At 40.0% G+C, this 18,556-nt stretch overlaps 1 protein-coding gene across 4 annotated transcripts; it reads left to right on the top strand.

The window, feature by feature from the left end:
* Positions 1–722: 722 nt before the first annotated feature.
* Positions 723–18,358, top strand: si:dkey-262k9.2. Of its 4 annotated transcripts, none has more exons than XM_021316439.2 (8): positions 723–847; positions 6,918–6,978; positions 8,543–8,575; positions 10,270–10,326; positions 10,925–10,975; positions 12,002–12,064; positions 12,263–12,305; positions 16,148–18,358. In XM_021316439.2, exons 2-8 carry the CDS (start codon positions 6,927–6,929, stop codon positions 16,191–16,193), a joined length of 345 nt encoding a protein of 114 aa, XP_021172114.2. In that variant the 5' UTR covers positions 723–847; positions 6,918–6,926; the 3' UTR covers positions 16,194–18,358. The 4 variants fall into 4 exon arrangements, with proteins under 4 accessions (XP_021172114.2, XP_021172116.2, XP_021172115.2 ...); XM_021316441.2 differs by lacking the exon at positions 723–847 and adding an exon at positions 2,150–2,282; XM_021316440.2 differs by lacking the exon at positions 723–847 and adding an exon at positions 3,087–3,147.
* The last annotated feature ends 198 nt before the right edge of the window (positions 18,359–18,556 follow it).

Genomic DNA, 18,556 nt, shown 5'->3' with positions numbered 1-18,556 from the left:
GAATGCACTGCAGCGTAAACAACATGGGGACGTCCATGTAACAACATTTTATTTAAATTTATCAAAACTAAACAGCTTACATTATTTTTACTGCATTGTTTTTACATCTAAAATGGATACTTCTCAAATGAAGACCATTGTCACAACTAATCGTGGATCCCTTCAACGACACAATGCAAACTGCTTGAAACAGCCCAAACCCCGTTGTACTGTTTTGAAATGTCTGTCAGCAAGGTCGTACTAGAAAAACTGGTGGTACTTGTTCTAAATCCTCTGAGATCTGAGTCTATCTTAAGGGGCTTCTTTCGAGGGGGCTTTTAAGAAGACGTCATTATGGGGATAACTCAAGAGACTAAAAAAAAGTGTTTTCTCATTAAATTAACAAACAAAAACAGTTGGACACACAGGCCTGCACATGATTCGTTTGATTCAATAGAGCAGTCAGAAATAGTTCCAGTCGAAACTGCAGGAACCGTGTATATGTTCAAACAACACCACCAAAAACAAGATGAGCTGCTCTGACTGCCGCGGATCACTTTCTAAATGCAAACGACACGCTCTCACTAACACAAATATTGTACGTCTGTTTGCCACAACCAGCTTCTCAGAGTTACAGTGTAAGCACAGAGTTACAGAGTTAACTTGTAAGACATATAAGGGTGGAGGGGTGGTGTCAGATTTCAAAAGTTCAGCAGCCAATCATGAAAGGTTTCCTTAAAGCGAGTACACCTGAGCTAAAGGGAGCTTACACACTGGCTGTTCTTATGATTGCGAGGAGCTCTGAGAGAAGAAGCAACATACCAGCAGCGTATTGAAGCAACTCTGAACAACAGCAGCTCATTTGAATGTAAGTAAACACAGCCAAGATTCTTAAGATAAGGGTTTACCTACAGTGTTAAGCTTTTTATATTATTTTACGAAGTCACCAGAAGGTTATTGTTCCATATGTCCAGAGTCCAATGAGGAAAAGTTAAACTTTTTTTTTTTTTCTCAGAATAAGACTAATCATGTATCGGCGCTGGCTTCAGCAGCGCTCACGGTCCTGTAAGACAGGTCCGCATTCCGCTTAATCTTTGGTAAAACAACACACCTCTGTGTGGACAGCGGTGCAGGGGGAATGCAAGCCAAAACTGCAAAACATGCTGCAAAAAAACTTGCCCAGCTTATCCATTGCCTGGGTGTTTGTGCAGAAAGTGACCTTTGGATCTTGGGGTAATTATAGCGCTGCACCTGCAAAGAAAAGCCTCCTTAGCAGAGCACAGCTGGAGCAGCGGTATTAACTTTTAATAGGTTATCTCGCACAAGCCAGCTGTCACAGAGCACACACATGCATGCATATATATATATATATATATATATATATATATATATATATATATATATATATATATATATATATATATATATATATATAGGTTGTTGGTAAAGATCATTTGCACACTGTTGACAACACTTGAAGATAAAGGCTGAACAAGAAAAGGCGAGGAGGGGAAAGTTGGCAGCGAATGGCCTGTTTGCACACCTGTGCAACGAGCCTGTCAATCATCCCTGAGAGCAATATTGTGCCGTCAAGTCATCAGAATCAGAATCAGGAAGCAGTGCGATATTTATATATATATATATATATATATATATATATATATATATATATATATATACTGTGTGTATATATATATATATATATATACTGTGTGTATATATATATATATATATATATATATATATATATATATATATATATATACTGTGTGTATATATATATATATATATATATATATATATATATATATATATATATATATATATATATATATATATATATATATATATATAAAAGGAACTACTGTTGGTGACATCAATTTAGATTTCTAAATTTCCTTTTTAAAGCAACCACTGCCCTGTTTGCAAGAAACTTGCCTGAAATCAGTCAGCAAGCTTGATAGACGTAATAAAAGCAGAGGTATTTTCCACAGAGAACGACCGAGGGGACATCTTCTGCTCTAGATGAGTTGGCTGTAAAGTCCCTATTGTAGGTGCGACAAGTTTCTTCTTTTTTTTTTTTTTTGCCTGACTTGGCCCACTCAGCAGCAAGTGAGCATATCCTGTTCTAGGACTTGGGTGTGAGTCATCAGAGCTACAGGCGAGCAGCGGTGAGTGAGAGCGTTGCTTCACAGGGCTCAGATGGGGAAACAACTGTAATAGAAAGGGTTCACTCTAACACGCCTTTTTTATTTTATTATTATTACCTTTTTTGCCTCCAGATTTGTCTTGTACTTTAAAGGGTAGGTTATTTTGAATCACACGTTGATACAGTAAATCTACTCTTTTGTGTTTGGTTCTGTTGGTAATTTTCCCTTTGAGTACTTTTCACACATTTCTGTGTTTATCAGGTGTGTGTAAAGCGACAGCTAAAATCGACTTATTTCTTATGATAAATGATTATTTTTTCCACCTACCTTTCACACCGCTTTTCACACTTCCTGTATGTGTCTGTAATTGCCATGACATCTAATGTGCTCACTGACACCTCTGTGCGCATATGTCTTGTTTATCTTCTCTACTCTCGCCAGAGTTTAGCAAAGAGGGAGGGAGCAGAAGCAGAGGTATTGGGTCTTGTGTTGGCAAAAAAAAACAAAAAAAACAACTTTTGTATCTTTGATGTGGGTCGTTCCTGAGATAAATTTTTAACAGATTCTTGGACTGACTGGGACCAGTTAGTTGATAGTGTTAACAAAAATAAAGAACAGATTTGTCCTGATCAGATAAAAAAAAGGAAAAGCTGTACGTGACTGGAGTCCCGTATGTTCTTCTTGTGGTTTATTATTTTTTTTTGGTCACAGTTGAGGTTGGCAATGTTCGCATTTAGCAGAAATGTAGAACTATATTCATTTATTGGCTTTCTATATTTTGTACACCTATTCAAAGGGAGCGGGAAGGGGGGGTTGGGGTGGGTGGGGGGTTGTTACAGGAAATGTTTTAAAGGCGTAGCTCTCTCTTTGTTACACACACATTCATATCCTCTTAATTATTTCTCTGCTGCTTGCCCTGACCCCCCCCCCACCCGGCACAAAATACTGGCCCACAAGCCCAGTAGCTCCTCAGCTGGTCGGACCGTTTGTTGTAATGCTCAGCACTGACTGAAGTACGGTGAGTTTGCAAATTGCTTTAAGATTTCCAATATTAGTTTTCTTGTCACTTTGTTTGCCGTTGCAATTGCTCTGGTGGAGTCTGTTATAGGAGGAATGCATTTGCATTAAGCTCGCTTTGATAAACAGCAGCTGTTACAGTTTGCAGAATTAAGCAAACATTTCTTTCCTCCAGTAGCATCAACTTCTAAAAAAAAAAAAAAAAAAAAAAAAAAAAAACGTCGCCAATGAATAACAAATGACTTGGGATGCCTTCTAAGTGCACTCCTGATTGCTGATGCTCCTTCTTTTTGAATCTGACTTTTAGCTTCGACACGTATTCACACTGATCCTCTTCTCTCATCTCGCTCTCCTTTTATCTTTTTTTTTTAACAACTCACATTTTGTTTTCCTGTGAACCCTCTCAACCACTGTAATACTGATCTGTTCAGACGTTTGTGATTGCTATCAGTGGTGTCTGTAACCAGGTGCTTGTTTTCTATGCAAACAGATAAGGGAAATAGGCTGCTGAAGTGACCTATTGTTGACCGCTGGGTGAACTTTTAAATAGATTAGATTGGCGTGCTTTTTGTTCAAAATGAACCCTTCTGAGGTTTGCTTAGGTGATTCCTGTCTAACCTCAGCAGACTGGCGTGGGAATCCGTATTAGTCGCCTGTTAATGGACAGCCTGAACTCCGTGTATTCCTGTCTTGCAGGGACGCGCTACAGTTTCATGATTTGTTGATTTCTTCATTTACTGTTTATGACCCTCCAGCCAGAAGGCAGCTGGCATGTCTGCTTTATGAGCGCGCTGGCTGTTATTATATGTCGCAAATTGGGTTTTGGTACGAAAGATCAAATTCGAACGTACAAGAATATATTACCCAATTTGAAGAATAATACAGGCGTCAGGAGCCATTTGGATGTGGAGGCAGTGGACTGGGTTGATAAATATTTGCAAATTGGATCAGCTTATTATTTCACCCAAAGCGACTCTGAAAAGCAAATTGGATACAGAAGGGGCTTTTATTTGCAGCTTCTTGGGTTGGTTGCGTTTGGAGATTTACTCCAGCTATTCAAGAGGCCTGAGCAGCCTACATAAAGCACTCCCTCTCCAATCAGCCACGGCTATGTGATTAACATCTTCCTCCCAATACAAGCAAGCAAAACAGTTCTCCATACTGTGCGCCTATTTTTAGTAGGTAGATAATCTAGACAACTGGTTTGTACCCATTTCTGTGCAGCCCTGTTTTCTGGACGACAGACATGACCAGTATGCAATCGTGAAGGGGTGATGATCTGCACTGCAAATGCAGTACTCTCAGGACATTCATACAAACGTCCAAGCATAAACCTGATCGCTAAAACTAATACGTGTTTATGTAAAACAGGAAAACAAGTTTCTTCTGCTGCTAAAATTATATCTTGCAGGTAAGACGATGCCGATTTGTTTAGCTGCGTGTATCAAAAAGAGTGTATGTTTTTTTTTTGGAGTACACAAAAATTAAGAGCAAACACCTGATGCTTTTTTCAGAGTTTTCAAATGCTTTCTGAGCATAACATCTTTTTAAAAAAAAAATAAATAAAAAGATTATTCTGCTTGTTATAGAGCAACTGGAAGTAAAACAGGTCGATATTTGCTGGTTAGTGAGGCTGTCTGCTCGGATAGTGTGGCCTGCAGCCAGCTGCTTTTTAGAGAAATGCTGCTTTTATCTTATTAACTGCACTTTTCAAACAGCATTGCAAAAACGAGATGTATTAAAAAGTCACCTGTGAGAGCTCCATTAGCAGAAAGATGGATGCCTGCTGGCGTCATTTCCAAATAACTGAGACCAGAATATTTGGTTCACAAATGACAGTATAGAGCAGCATAGAACTGATGAGGTAGATCGATTTCATATATATTATAGTGACATGGGAATTTGCTTGCCTAAGAAGAAATGGGTGTGAATGACTCCAGTGACTGTAAGAGCCGCAAAACTCAAACCAAAAGGGGTTTTGTCTGACCAGCTGTTGGCCTCTTTCACCACTCTTTGAATTTTCTACAAATTCTGTCTGATATGACATCCACGTACTGACAGTAAGATGTCTATTGTAACATTTTTATGAAATCTCTCTTTAGGACCGTGAACTATCCTGTTTCGGGTAGTCAGTGGTACTCCTCGGTGTATGACCCATGACTGGAAATATGTCTGGTTGCAAACAAATGAGCAAATAGCTGAATTTGCCCTTCTTATAAATTGGCCCCACTCCTACAATGACAAGAAAAAGTGTTGCCAGTCTGTTTTTTTTTAACACCAGGTGAATGGCAGTGTGCAGCGACAGGAGTGGGGATGGGGGGGGGGGGGGGACTTCATAACACTGCTAGAGAAATCTTTAGACACTACAGCACTTTCTGTGGTATGTCAGGAAAATGCGACGTGGGGAGAGAATGACTAGGAAACCGCTAAGATTTCACCAATGAGTCCATCCCGACGAGTCCTCATCTTTATTCTGTAAATCCCACCTTAGACACCGAGGTGATGCATGACCATACTGGATGTGTATTTCAGTGTCTGCAGTAATTAGATCATGGACGGAAACTCCAAAAATCAAAACCATAACAGCTTTACGTAATTTCTTTGTCCTGGCACAGTGTCACTTCCCCCCTGCGTAGTGGTGTTAGTTGGTGCCTTGGGGTTTGCTCTTGTCTCTCTCTTCGGTCGTTTCCTCTTGGTGATTAACAGCTGCGGAAACAGAGGCACAATGTTAATGACGAACAACGATGAGGCGCCTGTAGTTTTAACATGTGGCACAAAACTCAACGGGAGAGTTCACTCCTTTGTTTACCGTACCGCACGGCATGAGGCGATAGAGTTTGGTTCCTGACAGCCAGTCGGTCTCAGCGGCTAGATCAGAGCAAGGAAGCTTCATTCAGGACCTAAACTGGAGGAGAGGTCATTCTCATGATTTTCCCATTTTAAAAATATCAACATCTATATTGTGTTTGAAACAGCTGGGGCTTTTGTTCGGCGGGCCCGGAACATCTGTGTTTCGCATCTATGTGCTCTTAATAGGGAAGCAAGGAATGGTTTGTTTTCGGGCAGGTTGCCATGAGGAAGCTATGAGAATCGTTTTTGATATGAAAAACAACACACACACACACACACACACACACACACGCATATGCAATAACAGTCCATTAATAGGGATTCTGAAATACATTTTAAGTTATAGACAGATTCAAGGTGATTTCAGAACTCGCTCATATTCTTTTGTAAAACTGCTTTTTCATAGCGAGCGGGATGCAACAACAGCAACAACAAAAAATTGCTTATTCAGTCAGTCTTCTAGATGTTCTTGGAAACTTTATAGAACACGTATGGCACCCTCGCTTTGCATACCAGGGGAAAATGTTGTGCAGGCACTTGCTGCCGGCTAATTGACACAGAAGCTTTTTTTTTTTTTATTTTCTTTTTCTGCTGATCATAGTGGGAAATAAATTTGTCTGTCTGGCCATAACCCTCGTACAGCTCAGATTACAATCTAGATTAGCATGTTCAGTTTTTAAACCAGTTAAAGCAGCACAGGGGCTGGTTTGCTCTGAATGTGTCGTATTCTGCTAACACGCAACACTGCAATGCTCGAAACGCAGGAGCACCAGCGGGGCCCCAATAAAACCCTCTGCTTTCTAAAACCTCTCATCTCTTCACAAGAACCCCAAGATTTCGCTCGCATCAGAGACTGCATATTAATAGCAGATATTTTTAACTTGGGTGTCTATTTTTCTTTTTCTGTGTTCCTCCCTGCAGCATTTGAAGATGATGCGATTGCTGTTTCTGTGTGTGCTGCTACTCCTGCCAGCTGCCACCGGTATGTTCTCATCTCTGATACGCTTTCAGGTGATAAACATCTAATCGGGGCCCAGGCATCCATGTGCCAGACTATTTTCAACTTCCTACATGTATTCGCTGCCTTGTGTTGTGTGCAACAAGATTACCGCATGCACCCGCTGCTGGATTTCGCAATCGCCTAAAAAGAAAGCTTACAGAGACAGAACTTGTTCACCCGAACGACGTTAGAACAACATTGAAAGAAACACGAAATTGGCAACAAGCCCTAGGCTTAATTTTCTTTTGCGGAGCACATAAGGGTGAAAAAGCAAATAACCTGTCAACGTGCGGGGAAAACAAGTCCAGAATTACCTAATGTACCTAATGTTATGCAATACATTGCAACAACAAAAGGTTGTACCCTTTGTCACGTTAAAACTACAAATTTAAATGTCATTTATTGTGATTTTAGTTGGCAAATCAAAGTTAAAAGTTAATGTTGATTTTTAAAGGAAACCTTTCATCTTTTTAGAAATGAAAACCTGCAGTGTGGCTTGTATTTGTATTCAGTCCCCTTTACTATCACACACACATAAATAAAAAGCAAGGCACCCTATTTCTCTCCACCTACCTTGGTTATGTACCGAGACATGGCTATCCGCCTGAGCTGATGTTCCAGATAAAGGGAGCGTTAATCGGAAAACCAGCCCAGCGGGTCACGGTAACTCTGAAGGAGCCGTAAAGATCCACAGCTCTGTGGGTAGAATCTGTTGACTGGTCAGCTACTAGTTGTGCAATCCACAAATCTGGCCTATTTGGAGGAGTGGTGTGAAGAAAGCCATATGAAGACCCATTTTTAGATTGCAAGAAGTCATGTATGGGACAAGGCAAAAAATGTGGAAGAAGGTACTCTGGCCAGAAAGGACCAGAGTGTAGCTTTTTGATCTGCATAAACTAAGGCTGCATTTTATCCTAAACATGGGGAGGGGGAAAAATCTAAACATTTGGAGGCACCATAGACTTGATACCAGGGGGGAGGTTTCAACTTGTCGCTGTTCAATGACCCTGAACGTGCAACTGGAGCTACAATGGACTGGTTTAGATTGGACCATATTCATGCATTAAGATGGCCCGGTCAAAGTCTAACAGAACCTGACAGACGATCTGCGGCAAGACTAACATTATAAATGCGTGCCATCTAGTCTGACTTGTGATTTATTTATTCTTTGCAAAGAAAATGCACAAAAAGTAGCAGTTCAAAGCTGGTCAAGGCCTCAAAAGACCTGCAGCTGTATTTGCAGTGGAAGGTGGTTCTACAAAGTATTTACACGGGTAGAAGATGGATACAAGTGCAAGAGTCGCTTTTCAGATTTGTAAAGCAACGACAACAAACCTTTGAAACCTATGCATAATTCTTCCATTTCACAATTTGCGCCATTGTGTGCTGTTCTATCCGCATACAGTCCCAATAAATAAAAATAAATAACAATTCTTAGCTTTTTGGGAATTATTTCCAGGACCATAAACACCATTGCATTATAATAAACATTAAATGTTTACACGTTCAGTGGATTTACAACTCTTATCCCTCTTGTCTGTTGCAGTTCTTGCAGAGGACTTTGAAGGATCAGCTGACGGTACGTATTGCACATCACCAGTTGTTGAAACACTTAAAGTAGAAACAAAAAGTGATAAAAAAAAAGAAAAGGAACCAGTCCATATCTTTTAAGGTTAGAGTAAATAGCAACCGTTGCTTAGACTAGATCAATTTAGAGATTAAAATTTCTGTTTTTCTTTGCATTTTTTTAAGATTGAGCACTCACCTCAGATCACACCCATATGAAAATGCACCAAATACGACTCCATCATTGAAGTGTTTTGAAAAGAATTGAGCATGGGGTTTTCCTTGTACACAAGCATTCATTATGTGTCATCATTGCTAATAGTCGCCCCTTATTCAAAGCTTACTTATCATTTTGTGTAATTGCTGGATTAAGTTAGCTCATACGCATCTCAGTATGAGTAGATGAAAGATGTATAATTCCTTCCATCACATTTATATACTAAGTCTCCTCCTTAAAGGGCTCATTTCAAATCTGATCATCTAATGTGTCACTTTTGAGGTGGAAAAAGCTCCACGTAACTGCACAGGGACATTTTAGGCCCAAAAAGATGAGAGTAAAGGGAAATGGATACCATGGAGACCATTTGTTGGATATGCTGCAACAAGAGGGCCTAAACACAGCACTTCTACTAAAAAACAAAACAAAAAAAACTGCTAAGTGCAGTGCAAAACTATTCATTCCCTCTTTTGAACTGCATTCAAGTTTTCCACAGCTTGATCTCTGCAATGTTAGGTCTTTAATAAACCTTTGAGGCCTTTACTGAACAGCAGCGTTTATATTGAGGCCAACCTACACATTGGTGGATTTTTTTTTGTGCTAATTAGGTGACTTAAAACAATTTTATGAGTAATGATCACAAATCACCTGATATATTGTTTTTATTGAACTAATTTTTTTCTTCAAAGTATGTGCTACATATAAAGGCATTTGATCACACTGGATTTTACTTGAACGCAACAAAGCTAAGGGTACAGACTAAAAATCAAACCACAGTGTTATGCGTTCAAGTTGGTTTAATACATTAACTCTCAATAGACTATACTGAAGTTTGCAGTTGCAATAGGACAAAAGGTGTGAATAGTCTTGCAGTGCACTGTACATGTAACACATAATATATCATCTTTAGAAAGTCAGCATTTATTAAAGTGGGTTCAGTTTGCTCCCAGAACTTAAAATGAAAAAGCTAAGCATGACTTTTCAGTTTAAATTGTTTCATAGACTAAAATAACGGTGGCCTGAATTGAAGATGGCAAACTGATATTTTGTTGTATTACATTCTACTGAAATTACACAATAGTTATTGTTTTATATTTTAAGTCCCAGACAACTTCCCTGAGCTGATGTTGGTCAGTATTTTGTTCTTGTTTTGCCTACAGGACAGTTTTTTTTACAATTTTTTATCCTAACAAAATGAGCAGGAGTGACGAGGTAGGCTCACAATGCAGCCTGCTTGCTAACAACAGTGTAATTTTCCAGGGCTTTACATCCTCATCCATCTCCACGTTCCTTTCTAGTTTAAACCAAGTGAGGAACGGGAGGCGCATAATTCTGTGCGAGCCTTGTTGACGGCTCCAGCCTGGCTTTTAATGGGATTCCTTCCTCATTTAGACTTCTGTTATTTACTCCCAGGTTCAGCGCTTTGTTTAAACCTGTACTGCGCTTGTTTACAGCTTACAGTTGCATTTTCTTTTTTCTTATTTTCACAGAGTCAGATGATGAGGATATTATTGCGGACAAGCGTGGTCGTTTGCTCACGGAACAAGGTTTGATTCTTGAATTGTTCTGTTTCCTCTGACCACAATCTCTGTAATGGCAGCTGCCCGGTGGAGAGTATGTGAAGGTTATGGCCTCTAATTACTGTCAGTAAGTCAGCATTGTGTATAGGGTGTTCCAGTCCAGTGAGATGGGCAGAGGGTCTGTGGCCTCTGTTGGCGTTTACCCCCCTCTAACCATTAAGCCCTGAATGGAATCAATTAGCTCTCCTGAGAGGCCCTGTGGATCCTGCTGAAAGGCCAATGAGCACTCTGATATCTCTGCTGCCCTGTCGGTCACCTAATCAACATTGGCATTCTCATTCTCTACACACGTCTCTCTGTCACTCCTCATCCAGGCTTTGATGGGCATTTGATAGAATTAGAGACCCTTAGATCGGGGCTGCCTGCTGCTTAAAGGGGAGCATTTCTGCAAATGATTACACCCTCAATCCTTTTCTCTATTTGCAGGATAAAAATGCATAAGCTGAAACTCTATATATATATATGACTGACAAACAAGGAAACTATAGGGTGTTATTTTTTTATAAAAGACCTATTTAAAAGTTGCCAAATAACATCACATGCCCTTTTGCTTTGTACCCCTTAGAAACGGCAATAGGAAGCTCCCACAATGACGAAAGCACACAAGAATCTCCAAGTAAGTTTATGTTCATTCTCAAAGTGATGGTTTAGTCACACCTTCAGGGTTAGACACAAGCAAGTTGGGAGTTTGTATATGATATGAATAAAAAGCTAAACTGAATGATTTGCCAGTCTCATAAATGCATATTTTAGCCACAATGGAATTTATACAAAAAATAATAAAAAAATTCTGAATCTTAATTACCCTATTTGATATGAAATTGGTTTTTATTTGAATTTAAATTTCAAGGTTGGTACAGGGGCAAGAAAAAGCGTTGAAAGTACGGGGTAAGAGAGAGAGAGCCGCTCCAAAGCTCCAGAAACCCGTTTCCCTTTAGTTCCCAGATGACTGGGGGCTGTTATTAACAGAGATGCTTCAGAGTGGTAAACATGGCTCTCACCTGAAACTTGAATGTCTGTCTGTCACTGCTGGCCTTCAAACGATGCCAGAATCACATATTCAGGACAAATAGGATAGGTTTTCAAATGTAATGTTTTTTTTTCAGGGGACTAAACATGTTGTAACACATTAAATTGGAGGATTTTTGGCATACCGACACTCGGGCAAATATTAGCTTACAGACTATTAGGTTGTTTAAAAAAAATCCAAAGGAGCATCAACTGTTTTTAGCTTTTTGTGCTCTTCTAAATGTCATGTTTTTTTTTTCTCCCCAAAGCAACTTGCCTATGTAAAGCTTAATCTGAAATTATAGTACGGCTCCTACTGTGGCACACAAAAAATATAAGCTCCCCAGATCACGACCCCTACTACGAAGCTTTGTGGAGGCGCATTTAGGTCAAATTAAGGATGTTCTTTTCATTAAGACATTGTACCATTGTTTGGTTTAACCATTTGACATGCTTACCGCAGCATTTTCCTTTGTGAATAAAATTAAAGGTTGAGATTTGCAAAGATTGTGATCTACTTCCATCAGCATCACACAATGTCCCCAGCTGTCTTGAAATGAACCGACTCATTGTTCCGACTTTCAAACATGTTATGTATCATCTGTCCTTTTTTCCTTCTTTTTTTTTGTTTTAGTTCCTATTCCGATCATCATAGCTGTGGTTGTACTGGTGGCTCTTTCCGTCATCGCAGTAGTTGGTAAGTGTCCTGTATTTTTGTTAAGAGTGAAAAAGCGAACTTCACGTTCCTACAGCTTGACAGATGTGCTTGCCTGCAATCACTGTGCTCCCCGTGTGCCTTGTAAAGCTGTTACCACCTAAGCAAATGTGAACTTTTCTCTCACGGAGCTGTGAACTTTTCTTTCCTTCTTTTTTTTTCTTTTTTTTGTACTTGCAGCCATAATGTTGATGAAACGACGGAAGCTCAAACAACAGCAAGGGTAAGGTCAAATTACACTGTTTTCCCCTTCTTCTCCCTTTCTGTTTAAGTCGTTTAATTTTACTGGTAAGACGATTCAAGGATTCCTGCGTCCGCGTCTTACAAATAATCTGTTTTCTCTCTGTCGCTCGGGATGAACTTAGCGTGAAGTTCATCCCGAGCGACAGAGTGACAGAACCAGTCTGCTGGGTAACTGTCCTGCTGCTGCTTGTACTCGGTCTTGATTTGTCAACATCCAAAGCCAGAGAACAATGACGTGTGAAGGTGCCATCGGCCGTTCCACCTAAGTTCGCCTGTCCGGACTTGTACGACAATTAGCGTTGCCGCTCGTGCCCTCCAGAGTCGCTACTGAAGGCTCCCCGCCTATCTTGTCAAACAATGGCTCGCAGTCAGTGCCACCGGGAAGGTATGACCCAGCGTGACAGGACCCAACCTGTCCCGAACCTTACCTCACACACTGAGTCACAAGGAGACAACTGTACTGGAGAAATAAACCAAGCCCGTCAACATGGTCTTGGCGTCCTGACAACAATCAGGGAGCATCTGTGAGCGCAAACAACCTAAACCGGTTATGCAAAGTTTTGCTCTTAGCGTTTTTTTGGCCTCGGCTCAAATGCAGTTTTCAATTTGGAGAATATTTGCAGACTAATCAGTTTCTTTTGTTCATTAAGTGACATAAATTGCATAGCTCTCGTCACGGGGTGGGGGGGTTCTGGAGTTTAAACTGCAGGAGAGCGGCTATTACGGTAATGACATCCAAGTCGATATGCATGCTAGGGTTAAATTCCTGTGTAGGATAAGTCGCTGCCTCGCAGAGCTCTGGCCAGCCCAAGCAGCGTTTGGTGCTGAATGATTGCTCCGTTGAAAAGAGGCTTAATCACGCAGCAACCTCTGGCTTGTTGGATCAACAGTTTTCAGCCGGGTTTATGAAAACCCACCTGGGGGATGAGCGGTGTTTTTGAGGTCTCTCGGCGACCGTGCACCTGTCAGAGCATGAGGCAGCCATGCAGCGTTCTTTCTTTCATTCTTTCTTTCTTTCTTTCTTTCTTTCTTTCTTTCTTTCTTTCTTTCTTTCTTTCTTTCTTTCTTTCTTTCTTTCTTTCTTTCTTTCTTCCTTAATGTCCTTAATGTCCAACGTAGCAGCTCAATGAATGATGCCCTAGAAAATGTAATAAGTTATTCAAAAAGCAACTGATTGTATGCCATTTCTGGTGTTTATTTCTGTTAATTTTGATGACAGCCGTTGAATACCCGAACTTCAGCTTGTTCAACAAACGTTGTCGTTACACAAATTTGGAAATGTTTTCGATACAGAAACATCTGCCCAGTCCAAAACATTTGCGGGTATTGTGGAAAGTGCAGGCAGTCTTCCATTGGACCATGCTTTGTCAGGACTTCTTATGCATGAATTACTGCATCAGTGCAGTAATGCAGTGCAGTCGTGGACTCGATCAGCCTGTGGCTCTACTGAGGCGTTGAAAAAGCCCAGGTTGCTTTTATGAGCTTTCGGCTCATCTGCGTTGTTGGGCCTGGTGTCTCATCTTCAAGGTTGGTGACCAGGGGTCATACGAAGGACTACCCGTGCTAATCTTTGAACTAGAAGAGTCAGAGTTCACCTTAACCTTGTGGAAAATATATAAATCTTTCTTGCTTTGTTATAGATATTGTCATTTTTAAATCTATATAAATGCAAGTGTGATTAAACAAGAAGAGTAATGGTATAAAATAAAGTTTTAGATGCAGCTCCCTGGTGGATTGGGCCTTTTTTTCTTTTGGAACAGACTCGTGGGCGCCACATATGGTTCTCGGGGGCTACTTGGTGGCCACGAGCACCATGTTGGTGACCCTTGGTCTAGACTATAGCTCATAGGTTTTATTTTCTTACTGCCACCTGCTGGTATGTCTCTTCCAACATCAAAATGTCACCCTAATCCGAGCTTCCACAAGCATTCGATGCCTTCTGTTGGCTTTGGTTGATCTGACAATCCTGTAGTCTGTGATCCAGCACCAAGTGCAGTTAAGTGTGCTGACTGGTCTTCTCCAGATCTGTTCAGATTTGGAAAAGACTAGTCAGTCAGTGATACTGTGGCTGGTATTGGTACTTTTGGCAATTTTTAGACTGGCATTTTCAAAAAGCTTGTCAGCAGAGGGAAGCTTGACATGCTTCCTGGTTAGATGGCGGTTCTGACTTGATACAACACAGTGGACCATTCAAATACCTCTGTTGGGTATGGACTTTTTAGCCAAAGCAGAAGTGCGTCTGCTGTTGCCATAAGTGCTGTCTGAATAGTGCAGTTAGTAAGGAAGGATGTAGGAAAAGGAGCTAATTTAGCATAGGAGCCAAACGATGTCCATTACCGGCACTAAGGAGCTATAAGGAAGTCTATAGTCCTTTCTGTGACATGAGGTATAAGCACAGCCCACTTCACGGTAATTAACAAACGGCCAGAGAAAAGAGTGCACACTTTGTAGTTTATTTTCGGAAAGCTGTAGGCCAGGATTTGACTCTCATTATCCATGTGTGTTTCCTTCACGTAATTATGTCAGTGTTAAAGGCTGTCCGAATCGGCTCCCTTCCTCTCCACAATGGTGTTCTTACTGTTGACCCCAGTAAAGGTCAAGGAACAGGAGCGAGGAGTTATAATTGGATGTATTCGGATGGACCCCAAATCTTTGCTGACTGTGGCAACATAGAGTGAAGAGGCAAGAAATCCAAAATGTCCTCTCTCTCTCGCATTCTCTCTCTCCAGAATCTGGGAACTTGATTCCCAAAATGAAACGTCACATTTACAACTTTGAACCAAAGTACAGTTTAGTCCTACTTTTTTTAATTCTCCCCTTAACCCCAGCTAAGGCGTTTCCATCTTTGTCTCTGGTTCAGACAGCTTAACACAAGGAATGCTTGTTGTAGCTCTTGAACCACTGAAATCAGCCAAACTCCATGCTTTGTCCATCTTCCCCAAACTCTTGACTGTGCTTTCCTTTTCAAAACTGTGGTTATCTCTGACGCTTATGCACCTTTTTCTGTCATACCTAATTTTTTTCATTCCTCACAGCGGACTGATTAGCCGGCCTATTTAGAAATGTTTGGGGCCTTGTCTCCTTGTGGAAGGTGTCAGTGACTGTCTGCAGGACAACTGTCAATTCAACAGTCATTCCCATGATTGGAGAAAATATCTACATTTTAAATACTCTGTGTTGTTGTAATTTACTGTGCACTGCAAAAACAGAACTAGAAATAAGTAAAATGTTCTTAAAATGAGTGTATTTGTCCTTGATTTGAGCAGGTAAATAAGACTATTTGCCAATAGAATAAGATTTTTGCACTTAAAATGGGAACAATTCATCTCCATCATCTTATTTCAAGTGCAGGATGTCTAGTTATCTTATTTTAGGGGTCAAAATACTCATTCCATTGGCAGATAATCCATTTTACCTACTCAAATCAAGGATAAATACCCTAACTTTAAGAACATTTTACTTATTTTTAGATCCATTTTTGCAGTGTGAAACCTCATTTCAGCTTTTATTAGCTGTAAAACAAAATAATCTAGATGTCAAAAGGTTGTGTTTATTTCTGTTCATGTGCTGCAGAGACTTTCTGTCCTTGCACATGAGATCTAAATCTCATTGGGGTTTCCTCCTGGTTAAATAAAGGATATTAATGGATGAGATCTCTCTTTTTAATAAGATCAGCAAATGGTTCACTTTTTAATTCTAATAACTAAACTAAGTGAACTATTTTTAAAGACATATTTATCTATGCAGAAGCATTAGTGGTCTGTATGCCATGTGTGCCGTGTGTCACCTCCATTCTAATTGCTGTCTTTATCCTTGTTTCAGGATTTACTCTGTACCCGTTGAGCAGAACCATAAGGAAGCAGTCTAGTTCCTGGCAGCACAGCAGCTCTGCAGCACAAAGCCAAGCGAGCGAGGAGAACAGGCCGTGTTTTCCCCTCCTCTCCGACTCAGGACATTTGAACTCATTTGCACATCAGCCTGCTTCTCACTGCCCACCGTCTCACATACCCATAAACCTATCTAACCTGTGCAGTGTGACTTCTCTTTTCGCTGCTGTGCACTTTTTTTTTCTTCTTCTTCTTCTGTATCCCAGCTTTTTGTTCCACATTTAGACTGTGGGATTTTTTTTTGGAACGCATTCAAACCTTATAATTGGATTCTGTTTGAAGAATCCAAATTAAAAGCAGAGCTTGTGGCTTGAAGCTTCTTTTTGTTGAAATTAATAATTTAGCGCAGCCAAAACCTCCCTTTTTTTTTCTCCGAAGCATAAAATGATTGACCATTTAAGCAGAAAAACTGTAACTGTGCTTTGATTTGCCTGCGTGTGGAACGGGCCTGTCTATGAAATGGTCGTTGACTGAGACAAACCGTGCTAATCCGCAGTAAGCCAGCTGAGTGCTCACTTATTTTCCCATTCACTTGGTTGACATTCTCTGTTCCTGGTCCGATGGGAGCAACCGGCGCCAGTGCAAAGGCAAAACCCGCTCTTCATCTTTTTTTTTTTTTTTTTTCAAAGGAGCAAAATAAAGATGAGTGGATGCACCAGCTGAGCACAACTTTCAGCTACGCTGCAAAATAATCAACCACAGTGAAAGTTTTTGTTTCCTCCACCCCCCATTTTTTTGTTCATCTTAGCAAAGCTTCTGCTAAGTCTTATGCATTGTAACTTGCTCTCAGAAACCTGTGGAGCGTTGGAGCAATGCCCCCCATCACTGGTAGGAGGATACTTGATGAAGGGGAGGGAATACAACAGTTGAAGCAGAATGATTGGGGAATTGCAAACAACGCTTTTTTTTTTGATGGAAGGGTGCTGGTTTCACTCACATGACATCAATCACCACTATGTGCAGGAAAACTTTCTATGCAAGAATCAAACCTGAAGACCAATTTCAGAAACTGGTTCAGGCAAAGTGGGGTAACCCCCCGGCTTTTAGAAATATGGAGTTAAACACATGACATGAAGCAAAATCTTATTTCCACTAAATCTTGTTGACGAGAAACAATGCTTGGCTTTAAGAAAAGAGCAGTTGTCCATGGATCAAGTGTCAGGTATCAACTTATAAAAAAATGATGCGAATTGGTACAAAAAAATCTAATGGCTTTAACACAATTTATATCTGAACACATCGTCAACACCTTTTATTTTTTAATTGTAGCCTTTAATGTGTAAGCATTTCATTGATAAATAACGAGCTGGAAAAAAAACAGAACATTTCATTTTTTTTTTCGTCCACTACATAAATGATTTTGGTTCTTGATTCTGTTTCCTAACAATCGTGCAGGGGTATCTCTGTCCCAAAAGATGTTTCTGCACACTTGCAAGATGCATCTATGATATTTCCCCCTTTGGAAAGCCTCCCTATTGCGACACTACTCACCAAATGTAATGCAATACATGTAGCATTTTAACTTTGAGAAAATCTGTCATTTTAAAAATGTATGTCAAGCATTGTATTTAACCTGTTATAAGTGCAGTTTATCTGTGGAAAAATGGCAATGCTTTAAACGCCTTTTATTGTTAGTAATTGGTTAATGCAAATGTAAAGGCAGGTAGTCTGATAACAGTATACAGGTCATAATTAGTTAAATTTAAATTGTATATATCTGCTGCACATGTGACATTTGTTCTAAGGACTAAAAACTTTATAAAAATGGCTTAAGGGTTATCTTTAGTGAGGAACTTCTATGATTGGAGTAAGCCTTGTGTAAAATATATATCAGTGTAGAATTTAAATCATCATGTCATGTTAAATGCTTATATTCTTATATGCACTTTTTTTATATATAGTTGTATGCCAGATACATTTATTTGGGTATCCATGTAATTTCCAGAGCTTGTAATTGATGTATTAACTGCCAAAACAGAAAAAAAATACCATCATCAATTTGCACAGCTACAGACACCTTTTTATTTGTTCCAGCAATTAAAACAGGGAAGCTGCTGTGTGTGTGTGTGTGAGTGTATATATATTAAAAGCTATGCTGAACTCTGGATTTTGCCCTATTTTGACATTAAAAGTACCATAAAATGTGCTCGGTGTCTCTCAATCTGTTGTTTGCATAATTTCCACACCGTATGGATGCAATGATATTGTGCCAGTGGATGCTGTTTGTTGTAAGGCTTTGCTCGCATAGCATATAGTATCTAAGAGGCTTAGACGCTCTTAATTTGGTTGTTGTGGGACTCGGCTTCGGTTTTAAATCACACAAGTGAATAGAAAAAGCAGATGT

This window comes from Fundulus heteroclitus, chromosome 3 (genome assembly GCF_011125445.2).
Source record: "Fundulus heteroclitus isolate FHET01 chromosome 3, MU-UCD_Fhet_4.1, whole genome shotgun sequence".
NCBI lineage: Eukaryota > Metazoa > Chordata > Actinopteri > Cyprinodontiformes > Fundulidae > Fundulus > Fundulus heteroclitus.
The sequence above is the reverse complement of the archived record's forward strand: the minus strand, read 5'-3'. Positions and strand labels throughout refer to the sequence as shown.

Excerpts from the sequence above, each read along its gene's own strand:
- si:dkey-262k9.2 (XM_021316439.2), top strand. The coding sequence starts at position 6,927 with ATGATGCGATTGCTGTTTCTGTGTGTGCTGCTACTCCTGCCAGCTGCC. Across the intron at positions 6,979-8,542 it reads ACTCCTGCCAGCTGCCACCG|TTCTTGCAGAGGACTTTGAA; the intron begins GTATGTTCTCAT and ends TGTCTGTTGCAG. Across the intron at positions 12,065-12,262 it reads TTCCGTCATCGCAGTAGTTG|CCATAATGTTGATGAAACGA; the intron begins GTAAGTGTCCTG and ends TTGTACTTGCAG.